The sequence below is a fragment of the Mesoplodon bidens genome (genome assembly GCF_964165515.1).
Source record: "Mesoplodon bidens genome assembly, chromosome: 9".
In the NCBI taxonomy this organism is placed as follows: domain Eukaryota; kingdom Metazoa; phylum Chordata; class Mammalia; order Artiodactyla; family Ziphiidae; genus Mesoplodon; species Mesoplodon bidens.
In genome coordinates this window covers 98,189,293-98,206,594 of record NC_138166.1, presented here as the reverse complement: position 1 = coordinate 98,206,594, position 17,302 = coordinate 98,189,293, and the positions used below count along the sequence as shown (strand labels likewise).

The 17,302-nt window shown below is 37.5% G+C and overlaps 1 protein-coding gene across 1 annotated transcript in view; it reads right to left on the bottom strand.

Annotated features, from left to right (window-relative positions):
* The window catches only part of CNTNAP2 (contactin associated protein 2), a gene marked incomplete at both ends in the record, with an annotated part of 1,080,529 nt that overhangs the window by 838,680 nt on the left and 224,547 nt on the right, over positions 1–17,302 (bottom strand). Inside the window, one exon of the mRNA XM_081243680.1 lies at positions 8,505–8,652. Within this exon, the coding sequence (XP_081099806.1) occupies positions 8,505–8,652 (148 nt within the window). The remainder of the gene's footprint in view (positions 1–8,504; positions 8,653–17,302) is intronic.

Here is a 17,302-nt window from a genome sequence, read left to right as displayed (position 1 = left end):
GAAGCAACCTAAGTGTCCATCGACAGATGAATGGATAAAAAAGATGTGGCACATATATACAATGGAATATTACTCAGCCATAAAAAGAAATGAAATTGAGTTATTTGTAGTGAGGTGGATGGATTTAGAATCTGTCATACAGAGTGAAGTAAGTCAAAAAGAGAAAAAAAATACCATATGCTAACACATATATATGGAATCTAAAAAAAATTGGTTTTGAGGAAACTAGGGGCAGGACAGGAATAAATATGTAGACCTAGAGAATGGACTTGAGGACATGGGGAGGGGGAAGGGTAAGCTGGGATGAAGTGAGAGAGTGGCATGGACATACATACACTACCAAACATAAAACAGATAGCTAGTGGGAAGCAGCCGCATAACACAGTGAGATCAGCTCGGTGGTTTGTGACCACCTAGAGGGGTGGGATAGGGAGGGTGGGAGGGAAATGCAAGAGGGAAGGGATATGGGCATATAAGTATATATATATATATATATATATATGATTCACTTTGATTGTACTCCAATAAAGATGTTAAAAAAAAAAGACACATGCACCCCAATGTTCATTGCAGCACTATTTACAATAGCCAAGTCATGGAAGCAACCTAAATGTCCATCGACAGACGAATGGATAAAGAAGATCTGGTTCATATATACAGTGGAATATCACTCAGCCATAAAAAGGAATGAAATTGGGTCATTTGTAGAGACATGGATAGATCTAGAGACTATCATACAGAGTGAAGTAAGTCAGAAAGAGAAAAACAAATATTGTATATTAATGCATATATGTGGAATCTAGAAAAATGGTATGGATGAACTGGTTTGCAAGGCAGAAACAGAGACACAGATGTAGAGAACAAATATATGGACACCAAGGGGGGAAAGGGGAGGGGTGGGATGAATTGGGAGATTGGGATTGACATATATACACCACTATGTATAAAATAGATAACTAATAAGGACCTACTGCATAGCACAGGGAACTCTACTTCACTTCGCTGTACAGTAGAAACTAACACAACATTGTAAGACAACTATACCCCAATTAAAAAAAAGACAATATACTGTCAAAAAGCATTATTTGAATAACATTAATAAAAAGAAATGTGTATTAGTAATAAAAATATCATACCCTGTTCAACCAATGAAGGAATTTATACAACATCAAGTAGTAAATAGTAATCAATTTTCACTGAGGGAATAAGGTAGGTCTGCATCATTTACATCTGACATTAGTTCAGTTCAGCAAACATTAATTGCATGCAGGGAGTCTGCTCATTAGTGGGATGCCAATGATGGCTAAGATGACTGTGTCTGCCCGGTCCCCCCAATATCTTACAGTCTGCTACATTTTGGAATATTTTGATGAATATTCCACTAGAAATATTTACATAGTGTAAAAGGAGTAAAGAAAAAATGATGTGCTTCATTCTGGAAATTCAGAGAAATCTTCTTGTTGGAAATTGCATCTCAAGTGAATCTTGGAGGATAAGACAATTTGGTCAGAAGAATGATGGGGAGGGTACCGCAGTTGGGGAGGATATCTAGGATGAACACATGTTATGGAAGCAGGTCATGTATTTGGAAATACGGATAGTTTGTATTAGTGGAGCATAAAGTACAACATGGAAATGATAGGACATTAAGGCAGCAGAGGTAATCGGAAGGGCACTATATTTCAAGCTAACAACTTGGATTTTATAGGCAAATGTAGGATCATAAAGTATTTTAAGCACAGGCGTGATATGATCTGATTTGCATTTTAGATTTTAAATTAGCAAAATACTTTACAGATAGAATTGGACAAATGCTAATGGATTGATAAATCTGTGTCACAATATATTGATGCTCAAGCAACATACAAATCTTTTACTTCACATGTGTGTGTGATGAACACAAAACACAATAATACAAGTATTATGCAAAATGAAATATCTAATGTAAATAGGAAAACATGGGTTGACATTCAGAAGTGTTTTTATTTTTCTGCCCAGCTAAACTGATCTACACAGAAATTCTTACCAATTTTAATGAATAAGTGTTGCACTGGATTGCATAATGTTTCCCCCAAATTCATAATCACCCAGCAACTCAAAATGTGGCCTTATTTGGAAATAGGGTCTTTGCAGATGTAATTAGTTCCTTTAAGATGAGGTCATACTGAATTGGAGTAGATCCTGAATCCAATGACTGGTGTCCTTGTAAAAGGTCATGTGAAGACACAGAGACACAGACACACAGAGGGAAGATGGCCACGTGAAGGCAGAGGCAGGCATTGGAATGATGGGGCAACAGTGGTCAGGGAACACCAAGAACTGCTATAGCAACCACCAGACGCTAGAGGAGAGGCATGGGGTGGTTCCTCTCTCTGAGCCTCCAGAAGGAACCAACTCTGCTAACACCTTAATTTCAGACTTATGCTCTCTAGAAACATGAGAGAATAAACCTCTGTTGTCTTAAGCTACACAGTTTGTGGTATTTTGTTACGACAGCCCTGGGAACCTAATATACATACACCTGGCAGCATCTCTTGCCTAGGCAGCACGGGAGCTACGGCAGTTAGTCTGTGGTCCTTAGGAGGGAATATTCCCATTGGCACAGCATGAAAAGGACAAAACACTGTCCTCCTTCTAAGTGTACTTGGCACCTCTTGATCTATTTTCCCCCCTGGCTGGCACTTATTTTCCACCAGGATTTGCATTGGGTAATATATATATACATATATATATATATATAGGCTTTATTAATTATTCATCCAAATTGAAAGCACATATAAAAATTACCTTGGTTTGTGTGTATCCTGGTTTGCCAAGGTGCTGACCTTACTTGTATGAAGACCTTGGTTAAAAGCTAATTTAGTATTTGTCATCAGAAAATGCTCACTGCTTTAATCAATGCACCATGTAGGGACTTTGTAAGATGCATGTTTGAGTGCTTCAGACATAAATGATTTTTAAAAGTTATTAGACTGAGACCTCTCCCTTCTGCTTCATGCAGTCCCTTTGGTACAGAGTAAGAAGATTAGCATCAGTGCTTTGGGAGGAAGCTTACTGAGTCAGAAGACATTGGGAATATCATTAAGTTTAAAAAATAACAGCATGCACTTATTTCAACTAAACTTGAGGGAAAACCAAATGTAGAGGGAGCAGAATGATTTTAAATGAGTCTAAATTCATTGAAATTGGAATTCATATTATCATCAAGACAAGTCAGGAAACAAAAACAGCAGAAGCCCTAAAGGCTTAAAAGCAGTGGCCTGGAAATAAACTTCTCCCTCCACCTGGAAAAGAGTGAACTTCTTATTTTCAACCTTGAGAAGCATCTAACTTCTCAGATGACAGAGTAACCATGGAAGGACTGCAGAGAAGAAAGATGACAAATACAAGAGGAATTACAGTAGGTACGCACTCCCGCAGAAGCAGCCTCATACTGATGTTTTTCCTTCTCTAGTTCTTCTGGCAAACTTTGAAGTACAAACCCATTCCTTAACCTGCAGGTATAAGACAGATCTCAGACAAACCCCCTAAAGGGTTTCTAAAAAGATGAGAGAATTCATTTCTTTTCCCTAGGAGTGATCAAAGCCTAGTATCTCCTTGCTGGACCCTGGAATACACAGGATTGCTGTTATTAAGGGGGCAAAAGGGGAGTGTATCTGAGGGACACTTCCCCTCTCAAAGATCCATGATTCCCTTCCCACTGAAAACTCAAACAAAGCCCTTGAGGCAGTAGCTCACTAAATGGAAAAAAAAAAAAAGAAATAGAAGGCCACCTTCTACGAGGCCACTCGAGTCTGAATTCCAGTGTAGGTAAGTTTAAATCATCGATTAACTTTGGAAAAGTTGTCCATAACAAATATGTTTAACACATCTTTTTCTTATTATAAACATGTATATTTTTCTTGTAAAAGACATAAGTATATTTTGCATTCTTCATACATAGATATATGAAAAATAATGGGATCTGGACATTGGTTAGGAAAATGACCTGGTTAGAGGAATGACCAGTCATAAATTTTTGATAGTACAGACAGCTTCCATGATGATTAAATTATTGTTTTCCAAACTAAGAAAAAAAAATTAGAGACTGCTATTTAAAAAAATAAATGTTTAAAAAAGGACAAAGGAGAAAACTAAGAAGCAGATGTTTTGGTTCTTATACTCTGTACCATCCAATATGGGAGCCAGTAGTCATGCTACTTAAATTCAAATTCAAATGAATGAAAATTAAACACAGCTTAGTTCTCAGTTGTCTTAGCTACATTTCAAGTGCTCAGTAACCACATGTGGCTAGTGGCTGGAGCAGATCTAGAACACTGACATCTTTGTATAAAGTTTTATCTTACTTTATGTTGCCAATTTATCATTTACTCTACTGGTGTCTATTGGTATAAAGGTTAATCCAGTTTCCCAAACTGTAGGATTATTTTCCCCCCAGAGAGGTCTGTAAACTAGAAAAGTCAGCATCCTATTTAGCTTCAAGCATTTTTCCTTCATGTCTTGTGACTGCCAAGGCCCAGGCTTGATGGGAAATCTCATGATAGCACTAACTCAACATTTTACAAAGCTACTTGAAATGATTATAGAACACATCGTCATACTTTAAACCACACATGTACCAAAATGTTCATTGCAGCTCTATTTACAATAGCCAGGAGATGGAAACAACCTAAGTGTCCATCATCGGATGAATGGATAAAGAACATGTGGCACATATATACAATGGAATATTACTCAGCCATAAAAAGAAACGAAGTTGAGCTATTTGTAATGAGGTGGATAGATCTAGAGTCTGTCATACAGAGTGAACTAAGTCAGAAAGAGAAAGACAAATAACGTATGCTAACACATGTATATGGAATTTAAGAAAAAAAAAAGGTCATGAAGAACCTAGGGGTAAGACAGGAATAAAGACACAGACCTACTAGAGAATGGACTTGAGGATATGGGGAGGGGGAAGGGTAAGCTGTGACAAAGTGAGAGAGAGGCATGGACATATATACACTACCAAACGTAAGGTAGATAGCTAGTGGGAAGCAGCCGCATAGCACAGGGAGATCAGCTCGGTGGTTTGTGACCACCTAGAGGGGTGGGATAGGGAGGGTGGGAGGGAGGGAGACGCAAGAGGGAAGAGATATGGGAATATATGTATATGTAGAGCTGATTCACTTTGTTATAAAGCAGAAACACACCATTGTAAAGCAATTATACTCCAATAAAGATGTAAAAAAAAAAAAAAGAGTCAACAGACCATGTGCCTTTTGACAAGCTGCTTTCGCCCTTCACTGTGGATTCTCAAGTAACTTTATGGACAGTGCTGGTTTTAAAATGGCTATTTTTAAGGAAAGCCATCTCAAAAATAACATGCATGTCTATATAGCATAATGAGAATGAAAAAAAAAAAAAAGACAGGGTTGGCTTTAAAAACTACTCAGTTAGAAAAACAGATAAATAGAAGACAATTCAACAGAAGTATGGGCACAGTTCTTGAGCAAACCCTTCAAAAAGAGGGTATACAAATTACAGTAAGCATAACCTCCTCAAAAATCAGGAAAATGTTCACTAACACTAAACTGCATATAATGAACAAACACCAGAATGGCTAAAACTTTCAAACGTTCATTTCTAAATGTCTGAATTTGTGGCGCAACTAGGAACCCTAGTACGTTGGTTTTGACAGTCTAAATTGATAAAACCACTTTAGGAAATTTTTCCCATTATTAACAAAGTTAATCATACAGGGCTTCCCTGGTGGCGCACTGGTTGAGAGTCCGCCTGCCGATGCAGGGGACACGGGTTCGTGGCCCGGTTCGGGAGGATCCCACATGCCGTGGAGTGGCTGGGCCCGTGAGCCATGGCCGCTGAGCCTGCGCGTCCGGAGCCTGTGCTCCGCAATGGGAGAGGCCACAACAGTGAGAAGCCCGCATACCGCAAAACAAACAAACAAACAAACAAAAACCATGTATCCTAATTTGGTATTACCCATTCCTACCTCTATACCTATGAAAAACGTTCATAGCAATTCTACTGAAATAACCAAAAACTGGAAACAACTCAATGTTTATCAACACGAAATGAATACATAATTGTAGAATAGGCATGCAATAGAATAATATTATTCATGAAAATAAACAAATACCTCAAATAACAACATGGGTAATTTCACAAATATTTTGAACAAAAGAAGTCAGAGGGGAAATAATGTATATTTTATCATTTCATTTGTATGAGATTTTAAAATTAAAAAAACGACCCTAATCTATGGGGATAAAAACCAGGTGAATATTTACCTTTAATTAGTAGTAGTTACTGGGAGGGGGGCTTGATGGGTGCTTCTGAGGTGTCAATATAATTGACTTATCAACCTGATGAAGGTCACATGGGGTTCACTTTTTTAGAATTTAGAAGCAGGAAAACAGGAGTGGTGGTGAGCTCTTGTCATACCACCAGGATGTCTGGTTTCCCTTTCAGCTCTGTCACTTAGGCTGTGTGCCTTTGGGAAAATTTTAACCCTCATTATTTGTATCCTAATAAATACTACTACTGGATTAATTGCTCCACTTTCTCTCTTACCATGTTTTTCTTATTTACTGTCATAGTCTTAACATTTAGCATATTTTATGACCCATGGAAACTGCTCAATAAATAATGATTAATAAAATAAATTACATATATCATGTTTCCATGGAGAATATTACTTATTTTTCATTTACTGAAAACTGAACATGCTCCTTAGAAAATATGTCATGCAGACAAAAACATTTTGCTTTGGCCTTCCCACCACGATGCTGAAAGCTAGAAAAGGTATGAACACAGAGTTCTGTGCCCATGAATACCCAGACCACATAGTAGAAAGGCTCCCAGTGTCTGTTGAGGGTCATTTTCGGCTTCTGAAAAGTTATATCTTCTTCCTGAATATCTACATTCTCCTGAAGAACTAAATCTGTCTCTCTACTCATTATATTTGCTACTATAAAGTGACGACCAAATAAAAGAAACACCTATAGAATTTATTAAATGATCTCTTTGGCCCTTTTTAGTAACCATCCCAGTTTTCACATAACAGTATTGCCCATGAATAAATATGATTTGGTCATCATTACAGGTACTAAATGCATACAAAGGTGAAAGCTTTATATACTTTTTATTATAAACTACAAAATGTTTGGTTAATTTTTAAAAGCTTGCCCAATAGGACATTTGCATTTTCTGATTACAGTTAAGCTTTTGTTTCTATGGGTCTACAGGAAGGGGTAGGGGAGAGTCTAATAGGAAACTCCTTGTGTGAAGCTGATCTCCTGATTCCCTGCCCTATCTGGATCCAGCATCCCTCCTCCCCCAGCAATTAGAACAGGAAGAAAAACTTCCCAGGAGGAGATGACTATTTTACCAGATACTTCATATTCTAAAGCTAGTGTCTGGGGGAATTCCCTGGCGGTCCAGTGGTTAGAACTCAGTGCTTTCATTGCTAAGGGCGCATGTTCAATCCCTGGTTGGGGAATTAAGATTCCACAAGCCGTGAGGTGCAGCCACATAAAATAAAGCCAGTGTTTGCAGACTCAATGTGTAGTACCTAGTGACCTCAAAAAGCCTCAAATAATCTTTAAAGTAATTCTGTGTTAGTACTGCCTTCATAGAAGCAAATAAGATCCATCTTCTCCAGAAGAAGCCACAATCAACCTTCACCTAAAAGAAGTTCCACAGATAAAGTTTTGAAGAAACTGAGGTCACAGTTCAAGAAGATGGATGAGCTAAAGTTAAGGACAAGAAGGATAGGCAGATAAGAATGCTAAGAAGAAGCAGGAAGAAAGGAAAGAATTAAGAGGAGGAGGAGGGAGAGGAGGAGAAAACAAGCACCACCAGCAAAACCGGCTGAAACAACAGAGCAGAATGACAATCCCTAAAACTCCATATATTGGAATCATTAGACATAGATATAATGTATTTAAAAAATACAAAAGGGTAATCAAAAACACGATTAAAGGAAAAGAAACTTTTTAGGTGACTGAGTAAGTTTTTAAAAGGAACCAATAAAACTTTAAGACATACAAAATATAATTGACCTTAAAACTCAGTGGTTGGCTTTAAAATAACAAAAGGTATATATATAATTAAAGAGAACCAGAAGGAAGTTCTTAAGACTGTTTTCAAATCCATCACAGAGTCAAAAAGATGAATAAGAGTGTAAGTTTCTGTTTTTTAAGTATTTCATAAGACTCCAAGCAACTTTATGAATCAACTTTGCTGTTTTAGTCTACTGAACAGAAATCATTTCCCAAGTCCTCTACTTAAGGTGTCCTTAAGATATTCTTATATGTGTGTTTGTGTCAAAATGTAAATATATATTTATAACGTACAAACAACCTTATATATCATTTATATAAAGAAACATTGCAATTTACTGTCAGAGAAAGCAACTAATATTCAATAATTCAAAATAACAAAATGACTAATTAAATGAAGATGACAAAATCCACCACAAATTTCGACAGTACGGTACTCACAGTAAGAGCAGCCGTAGACCTCAATTCTGAGCCCGATGCGGCCTTCTCCGTTCCAATCCAGAGGCACGAGGCGCATGTAGCGGGCGATTACTGGATGCTGTAAATCATGCCGAACCACACTATCGGAGTTGACGTTGCCAGGAAATGCCTGAAAAAGAAACGGGATTCGAAAATTAGGGGAAAATACTTTAGAAACAACCATGTTCTCTATGTCCTGCAATAAACATAAGTTTTCTTATCCAGTGAGGGATTTCATGTTCTCTAAACCATAAACAATTTGAAAAAAGCTTCTATATGTTCTTTATTTGAAAACAAGTCCAATTTTAAATGGGAACGAGGCCAAAGTTTCCATGGGTCCTTTCATATGTGGACATGCACACATATGTTAAAAGAATGAAACACTGTGGCACGCACTGTAGTATCCAGTAAACATTTAAATTACGAGTTCTATTATTTCACATTTAAACTACACAATAAGCAATTTTTCACAGAATCCAACTGTATTTCTTGCTTTTTAAAAATCTCCTCTATGTTACCTTCCCAGGCCATCATTACAAATTTGAAAATTTTTTCAACATCAGCTCGGTAAAAAGAGCAATTGAATATGTTGTGCAGAGGCTGGGCACTTCTACCTTTTATTATCATGAATATATATGAGTGGATCAGAAACATGTTGAGTTCATTTTTCTTATTTATAGAAGATTCTGTCAAGAATCATTTGCCATGAATCTTTTTTTATGTTGAAAGTTCATATTGTCTATATTTTCTCAGCAGAGAACAAATGGATTTTCTTTGGGCATGGCTATCATTCATCAGCAAACATTTATAAAACATTTACTGCATAATAAGTATAAAGCAAGATAATATGGGGGGCACAGGGATAGGGAAAGCCATAGATGCCACACTCAAAAAGAATCTAATAAGAATTTAATAATAGGAAAAATGTCAGTATAAAATTACAATTTAAAGCAAGGACGATTTAAATCAAGAGACCATGATATTTTAGAGTATGTCAAATAAATGAGAAGTATATGTGTGAACTGTTTTAAACATGAGCCGCTTAATTTCATATACACATTTTAGCTGTCCCTACCTTAGATAACTTTAGTTTTTGGAAAGCTATATTCTACATGAGATCCTCTTTTATATTTGTTTAAATAATCTCCTAAACATTGAAATAAAAATTTTAAAAAGAACACTGAACTTTTTTAGTCACGAAAAGATACAACATAAACACTATATTACATTGCTATTCTGTTATATTCTTGACCTAAGGTTTTGAATTTGCTTCTATATAAAATCATGAGTTTCATCTTTTTGAAATATCTCTTTTATAACAACTTTTAAGAGTTATAAAATTAATAAGAGACAAGTAAAGATGCTTTTAATAAAAAAGTACGTAGCAGCTTTGAAACGGAAGGCTCTGGTTTAATTGCACACAAATATCACAAAGGTATACTTGTGGTATAAAGTTGGTTACCCAGCGCTCATTCTCCAGTCATACTCCTGGCCTCCAAAATACAAAATGTATAGTGTAAGACCTAGTAATACAGGGAGCATACTGAAATATTTCCTCAAGATTTAAACTATTTTATAGAACATAAGATGGTTCCAACAATCTGCATCGTGGGTAATAGTCTATAACGTACAATTTCATGCTTTGGAAACTGGGATCCTTTTTAGTAATGATTTTTGTTGTGTTCTCCTTGGTTTTCCTCAAGCTACATACTACCACTGCCTTTTCAAAATAGCCACACCCACTTCAATCCTTCATTGGACAAAACCATTTGAGCTTCAGGTCTTAAATTTCATCACTTAAGTAGACATCTTCTTTGCATCTTGTTGACAACATTTGATTAAGGAAAATAGTAAAAAGTTTTTTTTTTCTTTTTAGGTATTTTTCTAACCAGCTTTTAGTCTTACAACGAAGCCACAAATCTAACTATTTTATTAAACCATGGCTGAATTTTAATATCACTATTGGTTGTTCTGTCTTCAAAAGCAATATCAATGAGAATCCCTGACTAAAATCACCTGAATTAAATCCTTGATGGCAGATAGGTTAATCTAAATATTATGTTTTTAAAAAAAATTATTTATTTAATTTATTTATTTTTGGCTGTGTTGGGTTTTCGTTGCTGTGCGGGCCTTCTCTAGTTGCAGTGAGCGGGGCCTACTCTCTATTGCAGTGCGCAGGCTTCTCATTGCGGTGGCTTCTCATGTTGTGGAGCACGGGCTCTAGGTGCACAGGCTTCAGTAGTTGTGGCACACGGGCTCAGTAGTTGCGGCTCGCAGGCTCTAGAGCGCAAGCTCAGTAGTTGTGGCACACAAGCTTAGCTGCTCCACAGCATGTGGGATCCTCCCGGACCAGGGCTCGAACCCGTGTCCCCTGCATTGGCAGGCGGATTCTTAACCACTGTGTCACCAGGGAAGCCCTAAATATTATCTTAAATAATGTTCAACAAAAGCCACCAAACAATTTTAACTTAAGGATCAACTATATGCTTAACATGGTGCTAGGTGGTATATGAATATTAACAACAACAAAGACAGCAAGTAACTTTCTTGGAACCCTGCTTCTGAGACATTTGTAGCCTTATGAGGCCTGAAAGAAGACAAATACTCCTCTGCGTTTCTCCTCTACTCTCAGTGCTTTATTTCTGACACCAGATGTAGGGGTTTTCCCACACGCCACACGATTCTTTATGGACACCAGCTGGCGTCCCATAATTTAACTTAATTCTAATACTATCTACCTGGAGATAGATTCAGATCCCACAGGTTAAGGGCTCAGTCCCACAAGATGACCCCCACTTCAGATGCCCATCTCAAGTCCAGTTTGTCACCTATGCTTCTGAGAGACCATACGACAGAGGTTCCCACGACCACCTCCTTAGATTCAATCACTTGCTGCACAGCTCACAGGACTCAGGAAAACAGTTTACGTACTAGAGTACCAGTTTATTATGAAGGATGTAACTCAGGAACAGCCAGATGGAAGGGATGCATAGAGCAAGGTGGCTGCGAAGGGGTGCCGAGCCCTCTCCACATGTACCGCCCTCCTGGCACCTACACTTACCAAGCTTTCTGAACTCCTGAACTTCTGGATTTGTATGGTGGCTGCAGGATGCAGGCATGATGATTAAATCATTGGCCACTGGTGACTGAACTCAATCTCCTGCCCCTCTCTCCTTCCCAGAGGTCAGGATGAGGCTGCAAATTCCAACTCTCTGATCACACGTTTGGTTCCCCTGCTAACCAGCCCCATCTTACAGTTACCTAGGGGCTTTCCAAAAATCACCTCATTGACATGAACTCAGGTGTGGTTGAAAGGAACTTGTTATTCATAACAAAAGACACCCAGTTCAGCTTTATTGCACTTATCACTTAGGAAGTCCCAAGGGTTTTAGAAGCTGTGTGACAAAAAACATGGATCAAGACAGAAAAAAATATATTTCTTATTATAAATCATGATGTCACAGGCCTTACTGCAAAAGGCAGCATCAAAAGGAAGTACAGAAGTGCGTGGCATAGCCAGTAATTTCAATAGTACTTGGAATCCTATGAAAACTATGTAATCAGGAAAACTACAGAAAGAGATAGACCTCAGCTGGGTCGGAGGGCAGACTGGTGTGCAGGAGGTAGGAAGGGAGTAGGACACAGGAGAGAACAGGAAAAGGCTGGCATAAAGAAGGAGCTCAGATCTAGGGCTAGAGATACCCAGAGTCAAGTTGTAATTGTGCTGAAATGTTGTTCTTTAGGGGTACCTTCTCCAGACCTCAGTTCTTTTCATTCCTTCTCCCTGTGTCTGTCCCCCCACAAAAGATTTGACTAGCTTATCTGGAAAATCTACTTCAGAGCTAAAATTGTGGACTCTGAAAACATGAACTAAGGTATATTCAGGAATAAGTCATAAGGACATAAGTCTGATTGGAAGTAAGTGTTTATATTGGAAAATCATGAATGTTTTAACAAGTTCTGTCTGATTATGGACGAAAGAACGTAGCATGCATTTCTTTTTTTTTAGATGACAGAATGAGAGCCATATTCAGGAGATCCCAGGTGGTGGGAGATCATCGTGGGGGCAGAAAGATTAGCAACAAACAGTTAAGAGTCGATGCCACATGGTGGTAAGGGAAAGTAAGAAAATAAGAGAGATACATTTCAAAAGGAGAAGTAACAACATTTCGAGAGAAGGGAGTAAGAGAAAAGATACAGAGCAACCTACTCCCAGGTATGAACATGTTGGCATTGGTGACAGAAGGAGGGAAGGGGGGTAAAACAGTAGACATCCATTCCTTCCTTCCCCAGCAAACTCTGCTCTTTAAGTAACAGCAACCAGATTTTCTTTAAAATTTCTTTAAACATTACCCAGACTTCACTCTTAATCCACCTGATCCAGGAGAGGCAGACGCCTCTCTCTGACACCAGGGGTGGGCACCTAACTCAGTGAGGCTCAATTTTAGCACTTCTGCTGGAATAATTCATTCATATATTCATCCATTGATCCATCCACTTATTCATTTGCTCAGGAAATATCTGAGAGTCTTTTATGTGCCAGATACTGTTCAAATCACTGGGGAGACAGGGGTGAACAACACAGAGTTTCAGTTCACATTTATATGATTAAAGTACATAGTATGGCAGTACAGAGTAGAGCAGATCATAAATAAAATACAATGAATATATTTACAATAGCTAGGACATGGAAGCAACCTAAATGTCCATTGACAGAGGAATGGATAAAGAAGATGTGGTACATATATACAATGGACTATTACTCAGCCATAAAAAAGAATGAAATAATGCCATGTGCAGCAACGTGGGCAGACCTAGAGATTGTCATACTGAGCAAGTAAGTCAGACAGAGAAAGAAAAATATCATATACCGCTTATATGTGGGATCCAAAAAAAATGTACAAATGAACTTATTTACAAAACAGAAATAGAGTCACAGATGTAGGAAAGAAACTTATGGTTACCAGGGAGGTAAGGGGGGAGGGATAAATTGGGAGATTGGGATTGACATATACACACTACTATATAAAAAACAGATAACTGATAAGGACCTACTGTACCTACTGTATAGCATACATCTTCTCAACACTCTGTAATGACCTATATGAGAAAAGGATCTAAAAAAGAGTGGATATATGCATATGTATAACTGATTCACTTTGCTGTACAGCAGAAACTAACATTTTAAATCAACTATACTCCAACAAAAATTTTAAAAAATAATATACAGGGCCTCCCTGGTGGCGCAGTGGTTGAGAGTCCGCCTGCCGATGCAGGGGATACGGGTTCGTGCCCCGGTCTGGGAGGATCCCATATGCCGCGGAGCGGCTGGGCCCGTGAGCCGTGGCCGCTGAGCCTGCGCGTCCGGAGCCTGTGCTCCGCAACGGGAGAGGCCACAACAGTGAGAGGCCCGCATACCGCAAAAAGAAAAAAAAAAAAATAATAATAATATACAATGAATATATATATATTGAATATACTAAGTTATATAATATGTATATATTGTTATATATTACAGGCATGCCTCATTTTTCTGCTTCACAGATATTGTTTTCTTTTCTTTTTCTTTTTTTTTTTTACACATATTGAAGGTTTATGGCAACACTGACTGCAGCAAGTCTATTGGCACCATTTTTCCAACAGCATTGCTCACTTTATGTCTCTGCGTCACATTTTGGTAATTCTTGCAATATTTCAAACTTTTTCATTATTATTATACTCGTCATGGTGATCTGTGATCAGTGATCTTTGATGTTACTACTACAATTGTTTTGGGGTGCCATGAACCATACCCACAAAAGATAGTGAACTTAATCTAGAAATGTTGTGTGTGTTCTGACTGCCCCACTGACTGGCCATTCCTCCATCTCTTTTCCTCTCTTTGGGCCTCCTGATTCCCTGAGATAGAGCAATACTGAAATTAGGCCAATTCATAAATCTAAGTGTTTAAATGAAAGGAAGAGTCAATTGATGCAGCAAACTTCATCGTTGTCCTATTTTAAGAAAGTGTCACGGCCGCCCCAGCCTTCAACGATCACCACCCTGATCAGTCAGCAGACGTCCACGTGGAGGCAAGACCCTCCACCAGCAAAAAGATGACAACTCCCTGAGGGCTCAGATGATGGCTCACATTTTTTAGCAATGAAGTATTTTTAAATTAAGATATGCTCATTGTTTTTAGACATAATGGTATTGCACACTAAATAGACCACTGTATAGTATAAACATAACTTTTACACTGCTTTACTGGGAAACCAAAAACATCATGTGACTCACTGTATTGCGATATTCTCTTTATTGTGGCGATCTGGAACTGAACACACAATATCTCCCAGGTATGCTTTTATATATATATACACACACACACACACACACACATATATGTATACATATATATACATGTGTGTGTGTGTGTGTGTGTGTGTATATACATAAATATAATTACATATACTGTATACACAAAGGCCAGAAATGCAAACACCTTGAGTGTACTTTGCATGTTCTGAGGACGGTAAGGAAGCCAGAGTTTAGGGAGCACAGTGAGGAAGCAAGGAGGGCCTGCAGGCCATGATAATGTTGTCAGTTTCATTTTAATTGGGCTGGAAGGAAATCCATTGCAGAGTTTTAAGCACAAAAGTCACATAATTTAATTTTTAAGACTGGGGCCAGTAAAATCCCCCTCCCCAAATAAAGCAAAGTTCCTAGGAAAATAGAAGACTATAGCATAACATAAAACCTAGGATACTGGTGGATGGAATAATCTGGTGACATGTGCTCCAGAGGAGTGGGGTTGTTTATGGAAAAGGCAGGAATGCTGGAGTGGATGTGAGTGCTGGAGAGGAGCAACAGGAGGCTTCTTGTATCCTGGATCCCAAGTGTGTGACATATGTGAGGAGAAAACAAAACAATACACAGAACCACTAGGAATGAAAGCGCTCCGTCCACTGAGCTCCTGTTGGCCACTGTATTACAAAGGGATGGATGTCAGGGAAAGACAAAGTAGGCCCATCTGTGATGACATCATCTCAGCATCTAAATTCAGAGCTTGCTGAAGAAAGCCTGCAGGCTTTTTGATTATTTGACCTGTGTTCTCATTTGTTTGCTTTTTAGGAAACTGAAAGAATATCGACTAATACAAAGATATTTAAAGGGAAAGATAATTAGTGAAGACTTAAATATATTGCATTTGAGACTTCTCCATCAGATTGAAAGGTCACGTAGAAAATTCGAGATGTTTAGGATAGCTTTTCAGAAAGGGTAACATTTATTATTTATGAACAAATGCAGGGCATATGGTATTCAGAATTCACAGCTGTGTTTTTTGCACTTCTTTTCATTTCCAAGCATATTGAGATTTAAGACAGTACCCTAAATTGAAGTTTAAAACATTTCAAAAGAATGGTGTAGGTGTTACCAATCATTGTCTTGAATATAAAGGTGTAAATAGATGTGAAATGTCTCATCGATAGCAGTATTTGGAAAAGTTAAGAAAAGTAGAAGGAGGTGTAGCCATTGATTTTATAAAAGCAACATCTAATATTTATATATCACTTTATTATTTAAGGCATTCTAGTACACTCTGTATTGTTTGTGCCTCATAGGAAATTCTAAGTTTGGAAGGGATGCTATTTTTTCAAATTGGGAAACTCAGGTTCTGAGAAATTAGAGGACTTACTGGATGTCGAATAGCTAGTCTGGGCAAACCAGGGCAAAGTAACAAGAGCATCCACTCCCACACTGACCTTTGTTTGAGAATCAAATTTTCAGCTGGGAATAAAGCTTCTTCTATTTAATAGGCACAACACATTTTATTTTTGATATTTGATGTTACCTATTTGAATATCAAATTTAAAGTTTGATAGATAATTTTTATCCTACCACATTTTGGATGTACACTTGATTTCCAGCCCACTTATTAGCATATTTTGCCTGCATCCTTTACTTTTCTCAGCATTTTTATTTCCATGAATTTTGACAACATTAATATATTCTTTTCTCATGCATTTTCCCCAAAGATGCTCCTACTGTGATCATTAGCCAAAGCTCCTCTGCAAATTTTAATACGAGCAATTAATAAGTTTGAATGACAGTGTTTATTATGAAAAGAAAGGCAGGTCTGCTATAGTGCAAATACTATTTAAGTAGTAATAGCTACATTGCCATACGGTTTGAAAAGAACATTTTTTTCCCCACATCATTTGACTCTCACACTCACTTGCACTTTTTCACATAAATGTAAAAAAAAAAAAAGAAAGGAATAAACAAGGTAAGATATACAGCTGATTTTTACAAAACCTTTATGATTTGTAAATCTGTATCAAAAATTGAAAAATTACAAAGGAATTTGAATCTTTCTTGAATAGAATACTATCCTTTAAAATTCAACCTTCATTTAGACAAATGTCACACAAAATGTATGCTTTGTGGACACATGGAAGCACCAGCCAAATTCAGCATTGTAAGACTGAAAATCAATTTACATAAGCTTGTGAATTACATGTCACTGCTACTAAATCTCCCGTACTGGCTGTGATTTGTATACACGCTTAGAAGGATTTTTTTCTTTCTTTTTTTTTTTGTTTTTTACTCACATAGCATTTATGTAATTCGCCAAGCTTTATGCTTAGTAAAACTGAGAACAATATAACGTAATGCTAAACTTATGGTGCTCGTTCTGAGTTACTGTCTTATAAATTATTAAAATATACAGCCAAGAGAGCTTTTTTTTAAAAAAATTGAGTTGTTCAGAAAACTCACTGCAGAATAATCTAAGTATCACT